Here is a 25,202-nt window from a genome sequence, read left to right on the forward strand (position 1 = left end):
AATGAAAACCTTGAGAAATTCTCGCCCCGTCTCTAATACACTGGGAAGGCAGGCAGGATTGGATTAGAGGTCTTAATAAATCAGCCCATAGATGGAGGCTCAACTTGTTAGATGCCATTCATTTAAGTTGTTAAGAAGATGGACATGTTTACATCTGCCTTACTTGTGTTGGCGAAACCATACATGCCTCTTTATCCACTTTGTTTAACCCTTGTGTTGTCCTAAGGTCAAATTTGACCTGTTTTCAAAGTTTTTCTATATCAGCAATATGGGTTTCTTACAACCAAATTGCCCCAAAACAACATGGATGCATGATGTACGTTGTATGGAACCCATATAACAATCTTCGCAGGTACAATTAATGATTACTTTCATTGAATTTTGGGTGTTTTATTCAATTTTATAGCATTTGGAAAAAAAAAAAATTAAATGGTTTCAAAACGGTGTCAAGACTAAAGTTTGACCTAAAACCGTCTGTGATCCACTCAACATCCTCTGATCGTAACTATTAGTCAAAACAATGCATAATTTCGGCTTTTTTTAACTCAAAAATTGGGTATAATGTCATTTAAATTAGGTTTAATGACCATGAATTTAAAAAAGTGTTGAGAAAAGTGACAAAAAACGTGTGTGAAGTGTCAAAAACATTGGAAAAAGTGCCAAAAAAAGTTAATTTTCAATTTTGACCAAGGACAACACATTCATGGTGGATGGGAAGACAACACCCATACAAGTGGTTTTTCAGGTTTTAATCAACTGACCTAGAAGTAATCCATCACAGTTAACATTCAGTGGCTTTTATTCTTAAGCTAAAGTTACTTTGTCTTTGCATGGTTTTGCATTTGTGAGCAAGGAGAATCATTAAAAAGTCCCTACGAGTTGATTTCCCTCCCCTATTGAAATGAAAGAAACCACGTGCTGCCTGGAAGGTAGGAATCAAAGAGTTTATGATGTGCTTTGGGTGTGGATTGGCAGTAATGTAAAGTGCAGCATATACAATGAATAGGTTATAACATGCAGAGCTACTTATGTGTCCTTATGGTCCTTTTAAAATAAATTAATTTTGGGAAGGTAACCCAGAGGAATGTAAAGTGCATCATTAATCACCAGGTGATGTCTGTCATCTTAATTTGTATGACATTCCAAACCGGTTTCCTGTCTCTCTTCTTGTCTTTAACACATCTTTGACTTTATTTTCAAGAACATGTATTTATATTGTTAAATTATTCAACAAACTTGTTGACCCTTTAAGTTGTGTTGTCATTCATCTTCTGTTTAAATCTAAATTTGTTTCCACCTTTGTGTCAATGCTCATGTCATGTCATTGTGACTTTATTAGTGTCCTATGTGCTTCTACATTTAGTTTTTAATTTCTTTCTATATGTTGTTGTTTGCCGGCACTTACAAAGGCTTTTTTTCTTCATTTGCAGGCCCGTTGGAATGCCAAAAATGGAGAAAGTATATTTACATAATCCTAGCTCAGAAGAAATTAGTTTGATATCAATATCGGCAACAACAGCACATTTTCACGCATCCTTTTTCCAGAATAGGGTAAGTACTTTGTTAACATGGATTCATTTCTGTCATGAGCCTAGTTGTCACAACACATCTAATGCTTAATAACTTAATAATAGAGTGCAGATTATCCTGTTAGTTAAAATCACATGGGTGTGTTGAACTCACCATGTTACTTGGTCATGCGGCCTTTTTAAACATTAATAAATCAGTGTGAAAACTTTGATTATTGTAAACAAGAGACTAATCAGGAAACACAATGTATCCTTCTGTCTCTCAGGTGGCATTTGCTTTCTTTCTTATTTGCTTTAAACTCAAGTAGACTTGTGGATCTTCTTCAAGCATCAACAGCAACAACTATTCTCTATTCTGTAAATTCTGTACATTACTCTGCACTTTACTGCTTTTTTTGCACTTCTGGTTAGATGCTAAACTGCATTTTGTTGTCTTAGTACCTGTACTGTGCAATGACAATAAAGTTTAATCTAATCTAATCTGAAAAGTAATTGAGTGGGAAGTCCCGATGCAAATTGCGTGTCATTAGAAATGTGACCACACCAAAGGGAAATATGGCACTGTATAAAGAGACAAGTAGACAAGACTAGGACAAGTAAACAGCAATATAATCAAGTTATAGTCTACACAATCTTTAAACATGGCACACACTCTTTATTGGCATTTGATAGAAAACACTGAAATAGTCATTTAAACCCACAGGAAGCAGTGTCCAAAGAGGATGGGTCCAAAATAACTGATGAAGGGAAGGGCCTGTTGACTTTATGTGGCTCACCCCTTTTTTCCCCGTTCCCATGTCCTTTTTTTTTCTCTTAACCTCAAGTTGCTATTGCCAGCTATAGTAAATACAAAAACATCCTGATCAGTTCAGATCAGTTTTCTTAACTGCATGTAACCCTAACCCTTTTAAGGAAAGACCTGTTCTGTCGCTTTAAGCACAGTAGTTGCTGCACACATCATGTACTTGTTTAAGTGGGGCAGGGACACTGTGTAGTTTTACCCTAAAACATTGATTACAAAAGTTAGGTCATCAAGAGGAGGATGGTTGTTGTTGTTGTTGTTGTTATGTGTGCCCAGGGTGTTTAAGCAGTCATAGTCTTGTCTCTAGGGCATAATTGCGCATATCAGTACTGAAAAATAAATTCAACTTCGGGACATAAGAGTCAAGTTTACAAAGACATTCAGTAGGAAAGAATTCCGTGCGGTTTTGGGGATAACAACCTGAAGCCGCTAGTCCTCTGTCATGGGATATGTTTGTATAAAGGCTTTCTATAATAGGGTAGATAAAATCACAACTTCTGCCAGATCCAGAGATTTCATTGTAGTGATGACATTAGGCATCATTAGGTAAAATGGAAGATTTTGGATCTATACTTTTATGTAGTAATTAACATAATTTGACATAGGTGAGCTGGCCTCTAGATTCCACCAGGTTTCTCTGAATTATTGGCAAATTTAAGAGCAGGCTTACAGGTTGTTTGCAGTTCAGAGAGTTGTAATGCTTTGATATCCAATTTGGTTCTGCAAGGACTTAAACTCTAGAATATATGTCACAGCTTTCTTTTGGACCCGTCCATCTTTTGGTTTGGCACGGTTGTTTTTCTTTAATAATTGCCAAATACATGTAATGCTATTAACTGCATGGAATCAATGCATACCTAGTCTTTATTTCTGCTGTGTTAGTGTTATTTTGCTATGGTTGTATGTGTTGGATTGTCTGTTTATGCACTAGGATTCTTCTATGCACTCGAGCCTATATATAGTTAGAGACAACAGTCCCCAGAGATGTCTGCCTGCGCTGGTCACAATGGCACATGTGTTATGCATCAGAGCTTGCCAAGTGACTGTCGGTGTATATTTATAAATGTGTTCCAATTTCATGCTGTGTACTGATACTTTAAAGTATACACTGCATAGTTTATTTGGTTACACTTTACTTGAAGGTATCTACATAAGAGTGGCATGACACTGTTATGAACGTGTCATAGGCATTATAAACAAGTCATAAACATTGTGTTGCATTTGGTTTTTGTCATGACAAGTTGGGTTTAGGGTTCATGTGTCATGACAGTGTCATGTCACTCTTATGTAGATACCTTCAAGTAAACTGTAACCAAATAAACTATGCAGTTTACAACAAATTAATGTAATTTACTTTCAGTTAAGCTGTGACTTTTGAGCACAACTGCCACTGTAGAATTTGGAAATTTAAAGTCAAAGCAAAAATGTTTATCCAAAGACCCCCCCTTCTCTCCCCTAGATTTTCCCAGAGCGGTTTCTCTTTTTTGGTTTATTGTTTTCAAGCTATGTGTAGCTTCTCCATTTCCTGTGTGCATTACATTGTGTGTGCATTGTGCGGACACTAATCTAAGCAAAAGAAAAGTATTCCGCCTCCCCTGCATATTTCAGATAAGAAACTGATTATTTAGTCCGTCATTTTAGTTTTAAAGTTAATATTTTCCTAAAAAGACACTTGAATAAAACATCAATCAAAAGTTGCACTTTGAAATAAAGATGTAAATAGAAGATTATCGATCATATCTATCATGGAAACTAAACATGGTTTGAAGAAGGGTTAGCACATTAACAATACAGCAGAGGTTTATATAGTATTTTACCCGAAAAACCTGCAGAGGGAGAGGAAGTAGTTTGTTTTAAGTGTATATTAATGCAGGATGTGCAGGATATATATGTACACTTCTGAAACCAAACCCATGCCTTTTAGGGAAATTGAAATGAATCACTGCATCGATGCATTGCGATTCAGACCTGGACGATTCTGCATCGATGCAGTGACAGACCATAATCGATTATTGCCTGCTGATGTTACTTGTTGATTTTCTGGTAGCTGCTTTTTTTTGTTTTTGTCTGTTGTCTGCTGTGTTTAGAGTCCGCTATATTCAGGAAGTGTCTTTTTTTTTTTTAAGAGCAGATACAATAAAAAGGGGAGTTCATATATATCTGACTGCTTGAATTTGTTCATGAAAACCATGTGTAGCAATATATATTAATATTGAAGAGGTGATACATCGTGATATCGATATGAATCGTTGACAGGATAATCCTAATTGAATTGAATTGTGAGACCGGTGAAGATTCACACCCCTAATGCCTTTGGGATGCGTTTATAAAAATGGCACAGCTTATATATTGTTTCCTGCTTGAAGAAGTTTCCTGACTGAAAAAAACCTGCCTTAATAAATAAGAATGCACAGGTTAGAGTGTATGTTTCCTATTATGCTTCTATCTTTTTGCTTCTGCACTTCCACAAGCCTTTATGTGGTGGGCAGTGAATTGTACTCCTTCCACTGTCTGCATTTTTTAGACTCTGAACGTTCTGCAGCAGCGGAGATGGCACAAGAAGTTCTGTTTCGTTACATTTTGTGTACAACCTCTTACTACATGACATTTAGTCTATATGAATCAACTATATGTATGTATGTATGTATGTATGAGAGAGAGAGAGATTGTAGCTGTTTATGTAGATATAAATGGACAGGAAAGTATTCAGGGGAATCAACCTAAGTAAAAAAAAAAAAACACTGAACAGTCACTATTTGCAACCACAGTCGCCACCAAAATGCTAAAGTTGGAGTGCAGCTGTAATGTCTTGGTAGCAGTGGATCTGTAAGGTCAGGTGTTGTGGAAGCGAGTGTTGAGATCTTTCAGGTTATTAGCCCAGCTGTTTGGGGTCAGTACATGTAAAGAACTCTGAGAAGCTGCATTCTGTGTTTGTTGTGCTGCACATCATGTATGTTGTATCTTTCAACAGATAATTCCACCAGGAGGGAACACGTCGTTCGATGTCGTGTTTCTTGCCCGAGTAGTTGGGAACGTAGAAAACACTTTATTTATTAATACATCACATCATGGAGTGTTTACATACCAGGTATAAAGCAAAATGAACAACACTTCATTTTCACAAGTTGAATAGTTAGTGCTAGGAGAAATGGGACTAATTTAGCTTTTCTATCTCTGTCCTGAAGGTTTTTGGGGTTGGCATCCCAAACCCCTACAGACTGCGGCCCTTCATCGGGGCTCGAGTCCCTGTAAACAGCAGCTTCTCACCTCTAATAAACATCCACAACCCGTACAGTGAACCACTACAGGTAATGTTGAGTAATTAGAGTCTCTTATTGTTAAACTGGCACATTGTTTTTTGGGATGGAACAGCTGTTTAATTGGTGGATTGAGTTCCTTTTCCATGTCTTACTCCAGGTTGTTGAGATGTACTCCAGTGGCGGGGATCTTCATCTAGAGCTTCCCACGGGTCAACAAACAGGGACTCTTAAATTATGGGTTAGTTCCACGTCTCATTTTTTTTTTTGTTCCAGTGTTTGTGTCGAGTCTTACTTTGTTTTGAAGATGAACGATAACGGAGGTCAAAGTTTCGTCACTTTCACCCATGCTGACTAGGGCTGGACTTAAAGAAAAAAAATTGATCTTCATTTGAATGGTCCAATATCGATTAATAAAATCCTGAGCTCAATCTCTTAGGAGACTACTTTCTAAAGCTAGACTATAAAGATTTTGGTTTCATGTGAATCTAGACAATCTAAGGAATTCACGTCATGCTAAATAACGCTCCAAAGTTGGACAAAACGTTGGTGAGGCCATCAGGTAAATACAGTCTCTGCATCGCACCCTCTGCAAGAAAGCAAGACAGTTTTGTCTCTATGTAACTGTTTTGGGGTCAATTCTTAAAGTCAACATTCATATTTTCAATAATGCGGTAGGTTAGAGGCAACCTTGTACAATTTACAGCGTTCGTTCTCTAAGAGTCTTTCATATCAAAGCAAAATTGGTATTGTGACTGAAATATCCCTAATTGGATCGATATTGAATCAAATCAAATTGTAACTAATAGAAAGGGACCTTGTGAATCGGAATTGAATGAATTCAGGAAATCGGTGGCGATACCCAGCCCTAATGGGTATTCAGGAAATCGGTGGCGATACCCAGCCCTAATGGGTATTCAGGAAATCGGTGGCGATACCCAGCCCTAATGGGTATTCAGGAAATCGGTGGCGATACCCAGCCCTAATGCTGACCCTCTCCCTCCAGGAGATTCCTCCATTCGAGACAAAGGGGGTGATGAGAGCCAGCTTCTCGTCGAGAGATGCCGACAACCACACGGCTTTCATCAGAATCAAAACCAATGCCCCCAATGAAGACCAGTTCATCATTCTCCCTGTAGAGGTGGAGGTCACATCAGGTGTGCTTACCAACACATTTTTTCACATTTTATCACCTACAATACATTTATTGTAATACTCAGTCTTGTCCGTCGGGTAAACATTTTTCTGTTTGTACTTATTTTTTTTGCAGCCCCTGGTATATACGCCTCCACAGAGATGCTTGACTTTGGTACGCTGCGGTCACAAGGTATGGAGATTTACAACAGAAGGTACCTCTGGCACATCTTCTCCGGGCTTCTTTGCACACTCATCCGTTCTCTTTTCCAACCACTTTGTCTTACAGATCGTCCAAAACTGCTGAATGTACACCTTTTAAATTCAGGAACAAAAGATGTTCCAATTACAGTAGGTATCCTTGGTAGCCTTTTAGAAATCTTCAAACTGTTATTCTAACCCTCATGTAACCCCAACCTTTATTTACGCTTTACAGAGTGTGCGCACAACACCGTCAAATGAAGCAGTCACAGTAGATTTCAAAGCAGTCACACTGAAAGCTGGAGAGAGCAGATATACTAAAGTTGCAAGTATAAGTTTTGACGGTAAGCAGTGCTTTTTATGTGGTGAGTTTTTACACTTCTGTTGAAACGTGAAGGTTATAATGTTACATTTTTGTTGACAGAGGTGTTGATTAAACTGTATGATCATTTTGGAGGCTGTAGTACTGAGGTGTTTCTATTATTTTGTTCACTTATTTATTTAATTGATGGTAGGCTAAATAACAAGCACTTATGATTTATTTCAGGACTTTTGTATTTGACTGCATTTATTGTAGCTTGCAGGAAACTGAGCGTACATCTCATTTCATTTCTTACTTCAACGGTTTTTCTGCTTAATATCTTGAACCATACATTTTCATTTATAATGTTGGGGTTTTTTTTGTTGATGAAAATTGAAAGCCATATCCAACCTGAGCTATCATATATGCCTGCTCCACCACCACGCCCTCCAACTGTGGATATGATGCGGGCAGTTAGCCACACAGATCTTAAACATTAAAAGTGCTTTTCTTCATTTTCAAATAGTGCAGTTAGATGCACCATTTCCACTTAACATAGGCTCTTAACAGGAGGAAACTCTGAACAGGCAGTTCTAAAGTGTGAAGCCTGCATGATGTCAGTTCCTCTTCTAAGTCTTCACTGGCTGACAGAGACACAGATGTGAACAGCGGTTTGCTTCTACTTCCTTTTTAAAAAGGAATCCATTAGGTTTGTTCATATTCTTGGGTAAAAATAAAAACTAAAAGGATCAGAAGTCAATATTTTTTCCTTTGTGCGTGTCCTGTAATACATATTGACTGTTTTAGTAGTAATGATTTGGACATTCTTTAGCTTTAAGAGTTTTACATCATGTCCTTACTCAAGCAATTTCTTACACGTTTTGGTTTAGAGTATTGCACAACTTCCTCTTGTGAGGCCTTGTATGCTTCTGCAGTGCAGTTATCCGCTGTTTCGATCTTGTTTTTGGGTTGCAGCCTCAAAAGCGAGAAGACCATATCAGTTCTCTGGAAAGATAACTGTTAAAGCGAAAGAAAAGAGTTACTCCAAGCTTGAAATCCCTTACCAGGCAGAAGTTTTAGATGGGTGAGTTGTTTTGTGGCTCTACATTGAGAGAGTGGGTGTGGCTTTATGTGTTATAAGGGATAAAAATGTTCCTATAAGAGTTTTAGTTCTAAAAGGTTTCTCTCTCTTCTGGCAGCTACCTGGGCTTTGACCACACAGCGACATTGTTCCACATCAGGGACAGCCCCGTCGACCCAGTGGACAGACCCATATTCCTCACAAATGCCTTCAGCTTTGCCATCCGGTTACACAATGTTTCCCTGCCAGAAGAGGCCAAAACCATGTTTAATGTGAGAGTTACCAGAAAGGGTTAACAGGGCAACAATCTAATTGTGAAGTGTAATATATGTATAATGGGCAATATGACATCTCGTTTTCTCTCTCTGTTTTAGGTGCAGAACTTCAGTGCACCCATCCTTATCCCCCCACACGAGTCACGCTACGTCTTCTCCCTCCTCTTCCGGCCGGTCCGACCCTCCATTCACATAGACAGCAATATCCTGCTGATCACAAATGCATCCAAGTTCCACCTGCCTGTCCGGGCCTACACAGGCTTCTTGGAGGTACACAAAAAACAAACAATTTATTTAGAGAAAAAGAATCTTCTTCATATGCAGCTAATTCACTTACCATCAAAGTGGTACTGAACAGAGTGTTGTCGTGTTCATTACATTGACAGTCTCTATTCTTCGTATAACACTGCCCTACAATGGTAGAGCGCATTAACTCCGCAGTGAAATTGGAAAAAAAGTCACAGGGCTTCCGAGGGGGGTAGGAATGGGGCATCCAAGGGCGCATGATGCCAGAACCACCAAAAGTAGCTTAACCCCACCAAATTGCGTGGATTCTACTAGAGTCAAAAGCTGAGGTGGAAGCTACTGAGATCTGCTAAGCTAGTTACCTTTAGCAACAGTTTAGCTGCAGGGATTTAGCTCTCCATTGTGACCGGATTTAATTTCTGCCTCTTTTAGTTATGTAGAATAACAAACTGAATTACTATCAGTTTGTCAGTATTGATATTTGTTATTGACCAGTATGAAAAAAAATCAATAGGTAAATTTTGTTGGCCGTGGCTATTTCATAATGTAGCTTTAACTTGATATAGCTATCTTGCTTTAGCTGGCTGTTTACCAATGCAGAGTATAGTTACTGCAGCCTGAGCAACAACACAAAGTCAGAATGCAGTAACTACACAACCAGAGTGTATTCACTGCAGTTTGACTTGGTTTTTAGCTCTGTGTCTCTAGTTACTGCACATTTAAAAAGAATTAGAAGTTAGACATTTTAAAACATTACACAATGCTTCTCTATATAGTAAAACAAAAGTCAGATTCATATGTAAAGTATGTAGTTACTCCATTTTGCCTTTGTAATGCAGAATGATTCTTGGTGATATGCATCTGTGTAATGTGGCGTTTGTTTTTGTGTGAACAGCCACTGGTCCTGCCTCCCAGTCTGAAGGAGAACATCCTGGACTTTGGTGTTCGCAGTGCAACAGACACCAGCAGCATCACATTTGTAGTGGTCAACAGTAATCCCATAGAGGTGAGATCACGCAGCATACTGCATGTATTGCTACACTACACTTAAAACAGTGGCAGATTAGATAGTTTGTCCTGTAAGAGAAAATAAAAGAACTTACTTAAACCTGAACTTACTTGCTGTGTGATTATCTCTCCTGTTCATGTTACAGTAGGTCCATTGTATATTGTACAGGGCCTTTTTAAATATGCTGCCTTGTGCTTTCAAATATTTCCAGCACAACAGTTAAACTTGTCGCAACATGAGCCTTTAGGCTAACATACTCATTTCCACAGTGGCAGTTGATATAACGCATTTGAGCAATTACAGTAGCAAGTACAGTCACACATTGTTCAGCAAAAGGATCGCAGTGTACAGTTTGGTCCTTTCTGTCCTTTTTAAACTGCTTTGTGTCCTCCAGCTGGAGATCAAATCCTGGCTGGTCACAGGAGACAGCCTTTCCATGGAGCTGCTGAAGACGGAGAAAGGAAACGCAACAGTGGCCCTGAGTCGCTTGCGAGAGCTGCACAACACCTCAGCCTCCCATCACAAAACCGTAAGACCCCCGCAGTGTCATTCCCAAGCTGCTTTTTGGTTTTGTGCTCTGATCATCATGACACTAACTTTGGTAGATATCCCAAACTCCATCACAAAAGGGGGGAGTTGGTAGAGAGTAGTGTCACCAGTCTAATGCAATCCAGAAAAAAAAGGCCTGTGCCGTGGCAAACCAAAAAAAAATAACTTCTGGGTTTAGTTTGGGTGAGACAAAAAGCAATTAAATACTCAAACACAATATCAGTTGTCTCTTATTCCCAAGGATTATTTATGGCTTCCAAACAAGAGCCACCATGTACGCCTGGGGGGGCACATGAGACTGAAAAAAATTGGTCACATTGCAAGTTATACTTATGCTCTGCAGTGTTGCCTCACTGCTCTATGTCTGAGGTTATTTATCTTATTAGTCACATTGTGTCACAATGCCAAGTTGAAAGTAATTTTTTTTGCTAGCTTGCAACTACCTTGCTAAGGTTATGCTTGTGCAAACATTTGCTAGCATGAATCAATAGTATTATTTTTAGTTTCTTACTTGTGTAGTGCTGCTGCTGCAGAAGACATGCACAAACTCACACTCTGACAGTGCTGACTTGAGCGGGTTCAGGTAAATGCAGAATTAAATTGGGGATCAGAAAAAAGCCTCATGAAGCACAAGAAATGAAGAACACCAGATAGAAAGATGGCAGCAAAGAGAAGAAAAAAAAAGTAGAACAAGGAGAGGAAGCATCAGTAGACCTTTCTAGACTCATTTATATAAAAAAGGTACTTTACAGCTAACCGCTTCCTCATGTTAAGAGTCTGTAATGTGCACACTGTGGGAAAAAACCTAACACTTTTTTTTTGTCTCTATAAAGGTGATATTAGCATCTGGCTATTATGCAGCATTCAGAGTGACACTTGTGGCCAAGGCACTGGAGGGCATGTATGATGGAGCGATACACATCACCACAGATTATGAGGTAAGTAGCCAGTCAAATCTGCTGTTTATGGCCGTTCTTTTTAAAGAAATGCACAAGCAGCATTCAGTCTAATTGGGACTTTTCTTTTCCCCTCAGATATTAACCATCCCGGTGAAAGCTCTCATAGCTGTGGGTACATTAAACAGCTCTCCTAAGCACATCATTTTACCACCTTCATTTCCAGTAAGTAACACTAACATCTATTCATGAGTAAGATTTCACATATGTACCGGCAACAAGCAGAAGATGAGATGAAGTATCATCTGCCAAGCCTACATTCCTGTACAAAGCCTGAGGTGTTATGGCTCCTGACGTGTGTGTGTGTGTGTGTGTGTGTGTGTGTGTGTGTGTGTGTGTGTGTGTGTGTGTGTGTGTGTGTGTGTGTGTGTGTGTGTGTGTGTGTGTGTGTGTGTGTGTGTGTGTGTGTGTGTGTGTGTGTGTGTGTGTGTGTGTGTGTGTGTGTTCCTTTAGGGGAAAGTTGTTCATCAAAGCTTCAGTATACAGAGCTCTTTTACTCAGAAAGTGAGGTTACAGCAGATCCGCTCCCTGACTGAAGATATACGTTTCTATTATAAACGGCTCCGCAACAACAAAGACGAGCTGGAGCCAAGACGTAAATCTAAGGTAGCCCCCTTCGTCTCGCTGAGCAACATTAGTGAGCCATAAGTGTCCTTCTAAACATAAACTTATTTTTCTTTCCTCCATCTTTTTCAGGTGGCAAATATTTATTTTGACGCCAGCTTGCAGTGTGGTGATCACTGTTATGTGGGGCTGCCATTTGTGCTTAAATGTAAGTTGTTTTTTTTGTTTGTTTTTTAAGTGTGTGTATGTAACGTTCAAATCTCACAAAACAAGAGTCAAAATTAAAACAAAAAACCTTTTCCTTCCACAGCTGAGTCCAAGCCTCATGGGCTGGCGTTACAGGAGGATATCTGGGACGCTGATGTCGACCTCCATCAGAAACTCCTCAGGCGATGGAAAGAGCTGAAAGAGCGCTCGGGACACAAGTAAGTATATTAGGATTCAGTGATCCTTGGGCTATGGTTATCACATTTTACTGTTGAATTAGTTGCTTCACACCAACGGGCTATTTACAGCATGTCACAAGATGTTTTTTCTTTTTCTTACTAAAGGATTGAAGCTGTCTTTGAAGTCAACACGGACCTCCAGAAAAACGTGCAAGCTAAAATAACGGCACACTTGACCTGGCCCTCACTGGTCAACTCCTCCCAACGCATTATGTTCCCTCTGACCAACACAAACAGCTCATCTGTGAGTAGAAAACAACCCGCCTCTTGTTAGTAGTAGGGGTGTTGAAATGAATCATTGCATCGCCTCCGTCGATGCAGTGGCAGACCTTAATTGATTACTGCCTACTGATGTTGGTTGTTTCTGCTTTTTTTTCTGCGTTTTTGTCTGTTGTCTGCGGTGTTCAGACTCCGCCAGATTCAGGACATTTCTTTTTTAAGAGCAGATACAATAGAAAGGGGAGTTCATATATATATCTGACTGCTTGAATGTGTTGATGAAAACCGTGTGTGGCAATAGATAATAATATTGAGGAGGATAATCGTAATCGAATCGTGAGACCAGCGAAGATTCAAACCTCCAGTTACAAACACAAGCAGGAATGTCTTAAGGTGTTGTTAAAGTCCTGTGTTGGAACTTGAGGTGGGACATCTTTCTGTATCTCCGCAGGAAGAGGAGGTGATTCTGCAGAATCCTGCCGATGTCCTCGTCTATGTCCAGGTTCTCCCGTTGGCGCTGTTGCCCAACCCATCTGTGTTTTCTGGAAAGCTGGCTGACAGGTGGGAAATCTCCACAAGCTCAGCACGTATCTTGTTCTTTATCCCCCTCATCTTACTCTGACAGTGATCTTCTCTGATTTTATTTTCCAGGCTGCCATTAGGGAATTTGTCCAACATCAACATTGACACAAATACCTTAGAGTTCCAGGTTCACAGAAATCAAGTGAGTGCTCCGAGAGTGACGATCGACTTCCCCACTGTTCAGGCATTCAGAGGACCAGCTGTTTGGCATATAATTGCATTGCTAATCACAGTCCTGTTGTCCATGACGTAGGCAGCATGTGGAAGCTGTTTGTGTCTAACAGGCCCTCTGTTTGTTTGGCAGACATCTCTAATGAAGAGCAGTACAGGGTTCGTAGAGGGATCAACCAGACCCTTTGTGTACAACCTCCTCCTGCTACCCGGAGAAGTCAAGTCGTTCAGCGTGAGGTTCACTCCCACCAGCAACCACAGTGTCTCCTCCCTCCTCATAGTCAGGTAATGTCACTTTTATAATGGAACTGTTCTGTGTTTTTTTTCTTGTGTAGCATTAAGGGACTAAACCTTGCATTTCGTTGTGCAATCCTGTGTTGTAGAATGGCAATAAATTAACCTTGAACCATTAGTAAATATGCATTTCTCTCCTGAAATTGGGAATCTATTTAGGAACAATCTGACCGTGATCGACACAATCATACTTCATGGCCGAGGTACAACGGAGAGTCTGAAAGTTGCAGGGAAGCCTCCGGGACAAGGCAGCTCGCTGAGGTTCAAGATGACTGAGGCCCTGCTGAAAGACTGCACAGAGAGTGAGTTTGTGTTGCTGTGGTCCAGATCAGTGTAACCATGGCCCCCATTTACACTTTCCATTTTGGTGCCTTGTATCCAGATAAAATCCAGATGTGATTTAATACACTTTAATTTACATAAAGCCGCATATATATAAATAATATGTGCGTCTCCCTGTTGGCCAGATCACAAATCTGAATTTAGTCCGTCTGTCTTTCCCCAGGTGATATAAAGTCCAAAGAAAGTCGTCCCCACTCCAGTAGAAGAATGACTTGTGCATTTTAGTTACTACAATTAACAGTTAGCAATAACAGCTAGCAAACTAAAATCCTAACCCTAACACAAACACACAGATCAAAGGCACTCTCACCCAGATAGATTATTCAGGGGTTGAACTGATGAGGGATCATATTAATTCTACAACAGCTCGGTGCACCTTCTGTATGATCGTACGTGTTGAAATTGCTGGAGCCACTTTTCCCCCTGTCGCATCAGGAAGTACATATGCTACTTTCCGAATCAGTATATTTAATAAGGTGTATAATGTCTATAACAAGCTTCTGCACAACCAGAATGTCATACATTATATAAACAGAATTCCATTTTCCAGAACTTAGTGCACCTTATTGTACAAACACTGTTTCTTCATATTACAAGACATCATTATTGTTAAAAAGTACGTCCTTAACGTATTACAGTCCTAATCTTTTGGTCAAAGCCACACACAAAAAAGAAAGACCAACAAGAAGAGCATTCAAGTTCATGCATACTTTTCATGCATTGATACACTTTGAAATTGTCCTAAACAATTTCTCAACACTTTGCTTGTGCACTCGACACATTAAACACAGAGTGATGAAATAAAAACATTCAGTTGACCCCAATAAAAAATACCATAAAATTGTGTATTCTGTCTGAAAGATAAGTTATAAAAATGACTGAAGCGCTCCAAATAATGATGTACTTTTCTGTCTCTGTTGCAATATATTCAATGTCCATACATTATTATCCCTTCATTTATTTCAGAGACAAAAGTCAAGGAGCCAAACTTCACTCTCAGAAGAACCTTCAGAGTGGAGAACACGGGCCTGCTCCCGATCACCATCAAATCGGCAGAAATCAACGGACAAGTCTGTGAAGGATATGGATTCAAAGTTCTCAATTGTCAAGAATTTTCACTTAAGCCAAATGCTTCAAAAGATCTCATCATACTGTGAGTGAACAAACATGTTATCTCTCTTTGTCCGTTATATATTTCACTGTGTCTGATTTAACCCTGCAGTTTGAGGAGCGGCACACAAATATGGGAACTTCAGAGTGTGTCCCAGAAGCTCTATTAATACTTGTTCTCAGCCTTTCTGGCTGAGTAAGCCCTCAGTAAGAGGATGAATTGACTCTCTGTCTCTCTGCAGCTTGTGCTTGCTCCCCTCAGGCCTTTTTTTCTTCTTCTTAAAGTTCGAGTCCACTCTCAAAATGGACACACATTCACTCATTAGTTGAACACTTGTTATCCCTTTTACAAATTAAAAACAATACTCAAATGTTAGCTGGAAAACCGTCTCTGGTTCCAGTTCTAGTGCTATTTTTTTACCAAGACAAAGGTGCCTGTGAGAGATATCATCATTCTGACAACAAAGGTGTCATTCTAAAAATAAAAGTCACTGTAGGACACCACCACCACAAGTTTGATGTTCAATTCTGCTTTGCTGTGATACTAATCAGTGTTTCCTCTAGAATATCTTTCAGCATTGGCGGGGGGGGGGGAATCGGACATCAGTGTACGGGCTTATCTGCTAATATTAGCTGCCGTCCATTACCTTGAAACCATCCAGCAAATAGACTGTACCTTAGGGTGATTTAACGTCACCGCTCATTTTACACACAGTTTAACAACAAAACTAAACGCGGAGTGAACATTACTAGCTACGTTTTTCATGTTGGTTTTGAGCGGTATGCACCCCCACTAACCTGGAAAATGGTTTTAAAACAGTAACGTTAATCGCTGTTTATCACTTATTGAGTGAAGTAGTACTCGCCCTGTTGTTTATTTGGTTGCCATGACTTCGCGAGTGATGACGTCCTGTCACTGTTCCAGTTGCTCTGCTCAACCTAGGGGGGGGGGAGAGGAAACACTGCTAATTTTAAACTCTAAACTCCAAACAATTTGAAAAAAAAAGGTTTCTTAAATTGTAATTGAAATGTATTTTCTCTTAAGATTTAACTTGAGTGTCATGTTTCTAAAGCCCTGCACACCCATGGATGGTACACTTAATGGTAGAACATACAGGTGTTTCCTCTTATTTGTCATAACAGGAAAAGCAAAGCACAGGGCGAAACTAAGAACAATTATGGATTTGATGGTTTTGTTCTATTTATAGCCCACAGACAGCATACCATGCCAGTCAGTCACCGGCATCTGTCATGGTCCTGAAACTGGCACACCTGAATGGAATGAGCTAGAGCTGGGCAATATATCTATATTATATCAATATTGTGATATGAGACTAGATATCGTCTTAGATTTTGGATATCGTAATATTGTGATATGGCATAAGTGTTGTCTTTTCATGGTTGTAAAGGCTGCATTACAGTAAAGTGATGTCATTTTCTTACCAGACTGTTGCCTTTACACACTTAGTCATTATATCCACATTACTGATGATTATTTATCAAAAATCTCATTGTGTAAATATTTTGTGAATATAGTCAACACTACAATATCGTTACGGTATCGATATCGAGGTATTTGGTCAAAAATATCGTGATATTTGATTTTCTCCATATCGCCCAGCCCTAAATGTAGCCAATTGTGAATGATATTAACTGCACCTGTGCTCTTTTCTGCCATGAGAAAAATGTCTGAAAAAGTTCCATTCACAAATATATTTGTGTCGTTTAACTCATAATGAATCAAATAACACCCATTTGTACTCAAATCTACCAAGCACTGGCTACTTGATATGTTAGCAAATAGGGGTACGTGAAATATTTAACAAAATGTTTAATAGTTACAAGGCTGTTGTCCAGAACATTGTTCCTCTTTATGTAGAATTTATTTTTCCTACCAAAAATGTGACATTTGTGTCGCCTTCTTTGGACCTATTCTTGCCTTCCTTCCTTCTACTTTTTACAAGTTTCTCACTTTTTCGAAGTTATGTCACTGTTTTTGAAGTTTTTGATACTATTTTTGACCTATTCTTGACTTCCTTCCTTCCTTCCTTCTTTCTACCATCTTTTTCCAAGATTTTGTCTTTTTTACAGTTTTTGTCTCATTTTCTCATCAGCATTTAAATGTTTTTTTCGGGTACAAGGCTGTTGTTTAGTAAATTTATCGCTGACAGCACTGTACTGTTCCTCTTTATATAGACTTATTTTTCTACCAAAAATAATTAGCGCTGGTCAGGGGGTACTTTGCTTAAAGAATCAATTAAAAATGGGTACATTATTGAAAAAAGTTTGAGAACCACAGTGTTAGAGAATTAAGTTTGACCACAATGCACGTGTGCTGTAAATTTGCCCTTATCAATCCAGGCCATTAGCAGAGACAGAGTAAACATATTCTTAAAAAAAAAATGCACACTTTTTTCGGTTTGTAACTAAGGCATGTTTTTAAAACAAAAGCATTAGAAGAAAATGTAAAATGCAGCTGCCTTTGTTTGCTTGCTGCATGCCTCAACTCAGGAATTTTGACAATGACTACGTTTACATGCATGTTATTCTGGTTTTTGCCCTTATTCCGAAAAAGACAATATTCCAACTAAGCTGTTTACACGGCTAATGAAAGTGAACATTCCACTAATATTCCTATTGACATGTAGCCGTGCAAAATAGGAAGTTTTCCACTGGTGGTGCTCTTGTTCAACCATGCGAACACAGCGGCCCTCTCTCATTCCTTCAACCATCTTCTTGTGCATTTCCAAACCCTTGTTAAAATGCAAGTCTTTCATAATGTTTAAAAGTAGTATTTCTCCTTCTTTTCTTTACAGCAGCCTTGCAAACTGTTTGCTGGTTGGTTTGTGTACATCAACCATAGCAATGCACAGAGATGACCGTAAGCCATAAACGGGCAAGAGGCCGTAAACTGCCTCAAACTGCATTAAAAATCCTGATTGAGATGCAGATTCTGAATTCACCGTATACATTTCCAGAGAATCCCTCTAAAACCTGAATAATACCGACATATCCCACGTCTTTATCAGGAAATGCTAAATTCGTAAAAAGGCCTTATTCCGAATTCCAAACAGAGTATACTGTTAAGATGGCCTGTATCAAATTTGTAATATTGTCATATTCTGAATAGTACTGGAATATTAGTGTGCATGTAAACGTGGTGGTGCATCTAAATGGCTTGTAGCTTCCTGAATCACAAAGATACCTCCCAGGTCTTCTAACTAGCCACAGCTTCTGTCTTCTGTCCTTGAGGAGTCCTACATTGTAACTAGAGCTGAGTGATATGGAGAAAATCAAATATCACTATATTTTTTACCTAATACATTGATTTGTAGGGTTGACTATTGGTGTTTCACAAAACCTTTACACAATGAGATTTTAGATTTTTTTCACTTCATCTCTTGACTGTAATGCAACCTTAAAAACCAGGAAAAGACAACACTTGTCATTTCCCAGTGTTACGATATGATACGATATATCCATAATTTAAAACTATATCTAGCCTCATATATCAATATCAATATAATATCAATATATTGCCCAGCCCTAATTGTAATAAACATCTATAGGCAGATTAGCAAGGTTTTTGTACTGTTGAGAACAGCCTTTTGAACCTCAACATTTCCTCCCCTTTCCCTACAGGTTTACACCCGACTTCACGTCATCCCGAGTGATCCGGGAGCTCAAATTGGTGACATGCGGAGGCTCCGAGTTTGTGTTTGTCCTGAACGCCTCCTTGCCCTACCACATGTTAGCTACATGTGCAGAGACCCTGCCCAGACCGAGCTGGGAGCTGGAGCTCTACATCATAGTGTCGCTCATCATGAGGTGAGTTCCACTCTGTACTGCAGTGTAGCACCACAAGCAATGAAACCCCTCGCTGCTGTATTTCATTTTGTATTTCAACCCATCTAACAGTCCATATTTACGTCTCTTTAGTTCCATGTTTCTGTTGGTGATTGCCACAGCCTACCTGGAGGCTCAGAGCATATGGGACCCTTTCAAGAGACGCGTGTCTGTGGAATCCAACTCCTCCATGGAGACGGGGAGACCTTTTAATCTCAGGGAAATTGTGCAAATTCACAGTGATTCAAAGTAAGTGTAAAACAGGAAAGGCCGAGTTACATCTCCGACAATGGTTGATCATACCTCATGATATCATCAATGTACAAAAATATATAATGTTAATCTAATGAAAAGGAAGATCCATCTATTAACTGTTAAAATGGTTCCAAGACAATCTTTAAATACTGTTCCATCATTCTGATTGATTAGGTGTGTTTAAGAGGCTCTGACACACAGAGAGGACAGTGATAGCTGTTGGGCTGTGGCTAACCTCTGCCAACAGTTTTTTGACATTCTCTGCTACTGCCACCACTTACTTACCTTATCGTTGGTCATTTGGGTACATTTGCATGTTTAACCTGAGGCAGTTGGTGAGTGAGGGCTGTCTGATTGGCTGTTCAGCCGGGGGAATAAGAGATTTCCCCCATTTAGTGTAGTTTCTCATTGTTTCTTTCAATTATTATTGCAGGAGCAAAAGACCACTTTATAGTGCTAGTTTATCAGACATATTCTCACTTTGTATTCCAGCCTAAAATGAAACTATTTCAACGATTTTACAGTGGTATAAAAAAATCCTATTTGTTTTCTTGTCTTAAGTTGCTGAAACTAATGATTATTTTCATTATTTTCTCGATTAATTGATGAATCATTTGGTCTATAAAACACTTTAGAAAACCATGATAAAACACGCTGACAAGTTTGGAGAAAAATAGCAGATTGATTTTCTATCGATTGACCGAATCAGATTAATCAGCTATTCGTTGCAGCTCTTCTCTTCTTTAGAGGCTACAAGGGGAGGTGCAGCATGTAAAGTGTACTTTAACAGAAAATTGTCAACCTTTTCAGGTTGAACGATTACGGCGACTCTCCCCAGAACTTCCGAGGAGGATACGCGTCCAGCAACGGAGCAGCTCGGGTCGGAGGCCGACAGGGCAACAGCCGCTCCCTGTCCGACTCAGACAGCCAAGAGAAGAGGTCCCGGATCAGCTTCAGCCGCCCATCTATGCAAGCTACTTCCTCGCAGCTGAACAAAGGGAGTACAACCTCAGGCCAAGAAGGCCCTCCATCTGCCTGCCAGCTAGTCAACAGAAAAGCTCGGAGTACCAAACAACTCGACCTCCAGGGTCAAAGTTTAGCTGGGCCATCGCTGCCTCACAGAGGCCTCTGTCCTGACGATGCAGAATATGCCAACCTGATAGGAGCCATGGACAACGACCTGGACCGTCCAGATTCACTCAGTGGTGAGACTCTACAGGAACAGAGCACTCAGTCAATACAAAACAAAGGTACCCACACTTGTTTTTATCACAAGAGAGCAGAAGGCCTCTGTCATCAGGTACAGGTCTTTGAGGTGTGTGTTTACTATTGTTTGCAGTGTTGGAATCCAAAGGGAAGCTGCGCGGCAAAACAAAAGCCCAGAGGAAGAAGGAAGAGAAGGAGAAAAAATCTACAGTAAAGACTCAGGGAGACGAGCTAAAAGATAACCTGGCCGACAACGACGACAGCTCCTCCACTACCACAGAGACCTCCAATCCAGATGTGGAGGCAAACATCAAAGAGGTGCACTTGTCTTGTAGTCCGAGCTCACATTCTGGGTTGTACATTTCATTTCTGTCAACTCTCTCCATGCATTGCATCTAACACAGCTGGAGACCATAGCAGATGAGTCAAAGTTCTCATTTTGTGACTCGACTTGGGTCTGCTATGAGACTTTACATGGTGACCAATAAACATTGAAAAATGTATGTATAACATAACCAGGATGCGCACATCTCCATACCACCTATTTTCCTCCCCTGTAGCCGTGCAAATGATTTCTACGCTCAACTCATTTATGTGCTAGTTCCTGCTTTTAGCAATCAAACAAGATCCTTTTTTGTCTTTGTCAAATATTTGTTGCATTTGTCTGTTTATTATAAATAACGTATTTTTTATGCTGTCCGCCCTGTTTTAAACAAGACGTCAAAGGAGGCGTCCTCCTACTGCATTTTTTATAAAATGATCTAATAAAATGTTTTTTTTGTTTAAATGCTTCTACAGCTTAATGATAAATGATCAGCTGGGATGCCATGGTGGTGCAGTGGTTAGCACTGCCGGCTTTTTGATTTTCAAGTCATTCTCAAAGACTTGACTTGGACTGGGTCGAAAAGACTGATAGTACGTGTCCATTGTCAGCGTCATTTCCCCGCTTCCCATTCATTTCTATGGGAGCAGCTGTGCAATGCATTCTGGTAGCGTCGCGGGGACTTTGGAGAAGCGGGGCATCGAGTCACCTGCTCCTCATTTGTGTGAAGTTGAATCCAACCAACTTTATGCAAATGAGGAGCAGTCAGCTCGGCTTGCCGCCTCTCAAAAGCTGACGGAAATCTTTTAAACTGACCGTTGTCGATCTGAAATGAAGGCACATTCAGCAACCGCATGGCCTGTTTCTCGCTTCAAATGTTTTCAGAAACACGTTTCGGTGAACTATTTTCGTGAAATACAAGATTACAAGAGCCACCATTATGGTCTGTTTTGAAATTCGGGAGCAGCTAGACCGACTTAACGTGTTCGTCCAATCAGCTGCAGCCTTCGCGGTTGTAGGAGGGCGGCGACTGTTTTCTTTGCTTGTCAGAGGTTATTAAAGAGAAACTGGGGGCGAGCCCACTAGCGTGCAATGCGGGGAGATCCCATCCATGAAAACAACGCGCATATGGACATGTACCTTCAGAGGTATAACATGCAATGCTTTTCCCCCCCAAAAAACGATGTATAGACTAATACAAAAGTAATCCTCTCAATCATCACCTATGAGCCACTAGAAGTGCGTGGTAGTGTCTGTATCTGCAGGGACCCTGGCTGCTGCTTTTATTTTTATTATGGTGAGTGCGGGACGTTTGTGGGACGTTAGCAAAGAGCCTTTGGGCCCCACATGGGCTTCAGGGCAGCGGAGCGGCTGGGGGTTGACTCTCCACGGTTCTCATTGGCTTTATAAGTCCTAATGTGAAAAAGCTTAACATGGTTTAATGTATCTAAACAACGAACAATCATCACCAAAAAATCCTCTTCTATATTGCTCATCACAACCACTTAAAACGGTCAAATCTAACCCAACGTCCAAATATTATGGACGTTATCTGACACATTAACGTGAGATAACTTAATTGTTGGATTTCGATTTAGTTTTTTTGACAGCCTTAAGTGTTCATGACAAGATATGACCATGATACATCTGGTGATGATTGATCATTGTTTAGATATTAAAACACGTTAAGCTTTTTCACGTTAAGCGTTTTAGAATGTCCCTTACGACAAGCCGTGGGACGTCCTGCGGAGTACATGGAAGGCGCTCAAACAGCGATACCCGGCTCAAAAAAGAGAGTTGTCTCGCAGCGGTGCCGGAGGGAGAATATAAGGCAAGTTCACCTTTTAGATGAGCTGGATTAGATCCTCAGCCAAAGGCCCATCGGAGCTTAGGCTATAGCTTGGCTTCTAATATTAACAACTACTTTTGTCTAGCAAAACTTTGTTCGCAAAAGTTCGCTTGAATCTTGTGCGATTCAGTTCAAAAATGAATGGAAACACCATAAAATGTCTCAAATCAATTCGATATACCAATTTAATCGCAAAACAGCATGTGACGTCATTACGCACTGGTTTTTATTCGCTTTAAAGCTGTTGGATGGAAACACACTTTCACACTCAGCTTTATTCACATGAGTTTTTTTACCGAACTTCAGATAATTCGATTGACAAGTGGATGGAAACTTAGCTACTGGCTGTTGAGCCAGGGAGGAGGCGCCAACTTTGAACACTGTAAAGCGATACTACATATTCTACCTTTTTAAAAACCGCTCTGGCATCTACTACTATGGAAATGACATAATAATATGCATAGTCTTATCATATATTTTCCCATCATTTCTTCCAGGAACCAGTAAAAAAGAAAGGAAGGACAGTAACCACAGAAAAAGTGAAAGAAGAGGCTTCAAATTTCCTAATCAAACCTAAACCCAAGAAACAAGGAACCACAAAGAAAGAGAGCCCAGCAGAAAAATCCAGGTCTGTTTATGTGATCACAGGCGCTGACATCATCTTTTTTGTTTGTTGCTTAAAAAAAAAAAAAAAAATGCTTTACATGACAAATGTTTTCATTGTTCCCAGTTCTCTGGAGCTGCCATATGTAACACCGCTGGAGAACAAACAACGCAAGAGCTTCACATCCAAAGCTCTGCACCCCCTCGCCAACATCCCAAAGACACGACCGCTGCAGAAACAGAGATGTAAGTTTCTTCACTTAAATGTGGGGCTGCTCGATTATGGAAAAAATCATAATCACAATTATTTAATCAGTATTGAAATCACGATTAACACAATTACTCAATGACTCGTTGGAAATATGTTGCATTTATTAAACTTAAGAAACCGTAAAACGGTTAAAACAAATCAATAGTGAAAACACCTTGAACTGTGAAATTTTTCCCCTTCAGAACGCAAGATAAAATAAAAGTTTACTTGCAAAATGTAATGTGCAAAATACTTGTTTTTCTAGATTACATTGTTGTTGTTTTTTATTAAAATTCTATTAATTGCACAGCCGTACTTAAATGTTGTCTCTTTGCCATTTGCTTTTATACCAGATGTGTTTGTGACATGTTTGTTTTGGCAGTTGATGGGAAGCTGGAAGAAGGGCGCCCCTCTCTGTTGGCCAAATTGTTGTCCAGCGTCCCAGTGCCAGAGCTGGGCCACAGCAGCAGCTCTGAGGGGGAGAAGGAGTTTGCTGCCCCAGAGTGGGATGTACCACTTTCCAAAAACAGCGTCCGTAAGTCAAGATCTGAAACCGTCCTGTCATGTCCAGTGTCGGTCCTGCTTCAAACACTCACCCATCAGCCTTCTAAAGATCCCATTGTCTTCTTCTCCCCACATGCAGAAGCAGATAGTCTCCAGCAGATCTCCCTCCAGACGATAAACGCAGACCCTTTCCTGAAGAGATCCATCACAGCAGGGACCAGCTCCCCTCCACCCACCTCCCCCAGCTTACTGTCCCGGGGCTCGTACAGCAGTGTGCTCAACAGTAACAGGTATCCACATGGCCAAATGTGAAGCAAATAAAACGACACAATTTTAGCTCATGCCGTTTAAAAATTCTGGAAGAACTTACGTCCACTTACCAAAAAGCTGTCACTGATGCCAGGTCCTCCTGTTTCTCCAGCATCATTACCTACAACTGTCACAACCCCAAAGTCCTTTTAAAAGACTATCAATTATGTACCGTTGTCCCAGCCAACAAACAGAAGCCTCTCCTTTCATTTGTCATTTCTTTTCAACTTTTTCACCAACTAAATGAATGATAACCAGCTCCAGATCAGTTTAGTCTCTGATGACCATTACTCTGTGCACTTTAAAAGGAAACAATTTTTGCCTGTTAGATTTCCGAAGGAGGTTTTCGGTCCTGCTATTTTTACCTTTGAACAGCTCTCTTTCCACTGGCTGCCTGCCTTAAACATACAGTAGTGCAGCCAAGCTTCCCAAGAAGCCCAGCTTTGACCCTCTTGATTTAAAAAAAATTAGCATTTTTATCAAAGATTTTAGAAATACTGGGTTAGTTGTTACAGTGGATTATACCTAGATCTACGTCCTGTTAAAAAGCAGTGAGGAAGGCAACCTACCCCTGCCTAATGTCTTGTCTATCAGAAATCAAGTGCTGGATGTCTTCAGCTAAGTGAAAATAAATAAAAAGCACTGTGTAACTCCTTTTAAAAAATGCTTTATGAATTTTATATATATATATATATATAATATAGTTAACTATTTATTTATTATCATAATAAAGCATGTTTTGGTACTGTATTTTTTGTTTTTACCAATATCTAATCCAGATTCTTGGTAAATGTTTGACACTTTTGCAGTGAGGGAAACCCAAAGAAGGCCCCAGGAAATAAACTGTCTGCAGCCACTCCACTCCTGGGCAAAAATGGGAACCCCACCTTTGCTGCCGTAGCTGCTGGTTATGATAAAAGCCCAGGTACGTATGTAATCATGAACTAACGCCTGTGCTATGGTGGTTTGTTTACAAGAGAGACAAGTGAT

General features: G+C 40.0%; 1 protein-coding gene across 2 annotated transcripts in view; it reads left to right on the forward strand.

The window, feature by feature from the left end:
• tmem131 (transmembrane protein 131) overlaps nucleotides 1–25,202 on the forward strand; it is a 34,151-nt gene that overhangs the window by 6,741 nt on the left and 2,208 nt on the right. Inside the window, exons 5-37 of one of the 2 annotated variants that reach the window (XM_039810114.1) lie at nucleotides 1,431–1,551; nucleotides 5,303–5,419; nucleotides 5,517–5,639; nucleotides 5,749–5,829; nucleotides 6,595–6,745; nucleotides 6,859–6,915; nucleotides 7,012–7,073; nucleotides 7,159–7,267; nucleotides 8,200–8,308; nucleotides 8,424–8,577; nucleotides 8,680–8,850; nucleotides 9,722–9,832; nucleotides 10,230–10,364; nucleotides 11,218–11,322; nucleotides 11,419–11,505; nucleotides 11,794–11,946; nucleotides 12,037–12,112; nucleotides 12,215–12,329; nucleotides 12,456–12,594; nucleotides 13,021–13,130; nucleotides 13,221–13,293; nucleotides 13,456–13,607; nucleotides 13,776–13,918; nucleotides 14,925–15,111; nucleotides 18,711–18,896; nucleotides 19,008–19,163; nucleotides 19,980–20,419; nucleotides 20,509–20,693; nucleotides 23,044–23,174; nucleotides 23,277–23,395; nucleotides 23,782–23,934; nucleotides 24,043–24,193; nucleotides 25,022–25,137. In XM_039810114.1, the coding sequence (XP_039666048.1) occupies nucleotides 1,431–1,551; nucleotides 5,303–5,419; nucleotides 5,517–5,639; nucleotides 5,749–5,829; nucleotides 6,595–6,745; nucleotides 6,859–6,915; nucleotides 7,012–7,073; nucleotides 7,159–7,267; nucleotides 8,200–8,308; nucleotides 8,424–8,577; nucleotides 8,680–8,850; nucleotides 9,722–9,832; nucleotides 10,230–10,364; nucleotides 11,218–11,322; nucleotides 11,419–11,505; nucleotides 11,794–11,946; nucleotides 12,037–12,112; nucleotides 12,215–12,329; nucleotides 12,456–12,594; nucleotides 13,021–13,130; nucleotides 13,221–13,293; nucleotides 13,456–13,607; nucleotides 13,776–13,918; nucleotides 14,925–15,111; nucleotides 18,711–18,896; nucleotides 19,008–19,163; nucleotides 19,980–20,419; nucleotides 20,509–20,693; nucleotides 23,044–23,174; nucleotides 23,277–23,395; nucleotides 23,782–23,934; nucleotides 24,043–24,193; nucleotides 25,022–25,137 (4,478 nt within the window). The remainder of the gene's footprint in view (nucleotides 1–1,430; nucleotides 1,552–5,302; nucleotides 5,420–5,516; nucleotides 5,640–5,748; nucleotides 5,830–6,594; nucleotides 6,746–6,858; nucleotides 6,916–7,011; nucleotides 7,074–7,158; nucleotides 7,268–8,199; nucleotides 8,309–8,423; nucleotides 8,578–8,679; nucleotides 8,851–9,721; nucleotides 9,833–10,229; nucleotides 10,365–11,217; nucleotides 11,323–11,418; nucleotides 11,506–11,793; nucleotides 11,947–12,036; nucleotides 12,113–12,214; nucleotides 12,330–12,455; nucleotides 12,595–13,020; nucleotides 13,131–13,220; nucleotides 13,294–13,455; nucleotides 13,608–13,775; nucleotides 13,919–14,924; nucleotides 15,112–18,710; nucleotides 18,897–19,007; nucleotides 19,164–19,979; nucleotides 20,420–20,508; nucleotides 20,694–23,043; nucleotides 23,175–23,276; nucleotides 23,396–23,781; nucleotides 23,935–24,042; nucleotides 24,194–25,021; nucleotides 25,138–25,202) is intronic. The other variant, XM_039810115.1, reaches the window with a different exon arrangement.

This window comes from Perca fluviatilis, chromosome 9 (genome assembly GCF_010015445.1).
Source record: "Perca fluviatilis chromosome 9, GENO_Pfluv_1.0, whole genome shotgun sequence".
Classification (NCBI taxonomy): Eukaryota; Metazoa; Chordata; class Actinopteri; order Perciformes; family Percidae; genus Perca; species Perca fluviatilis.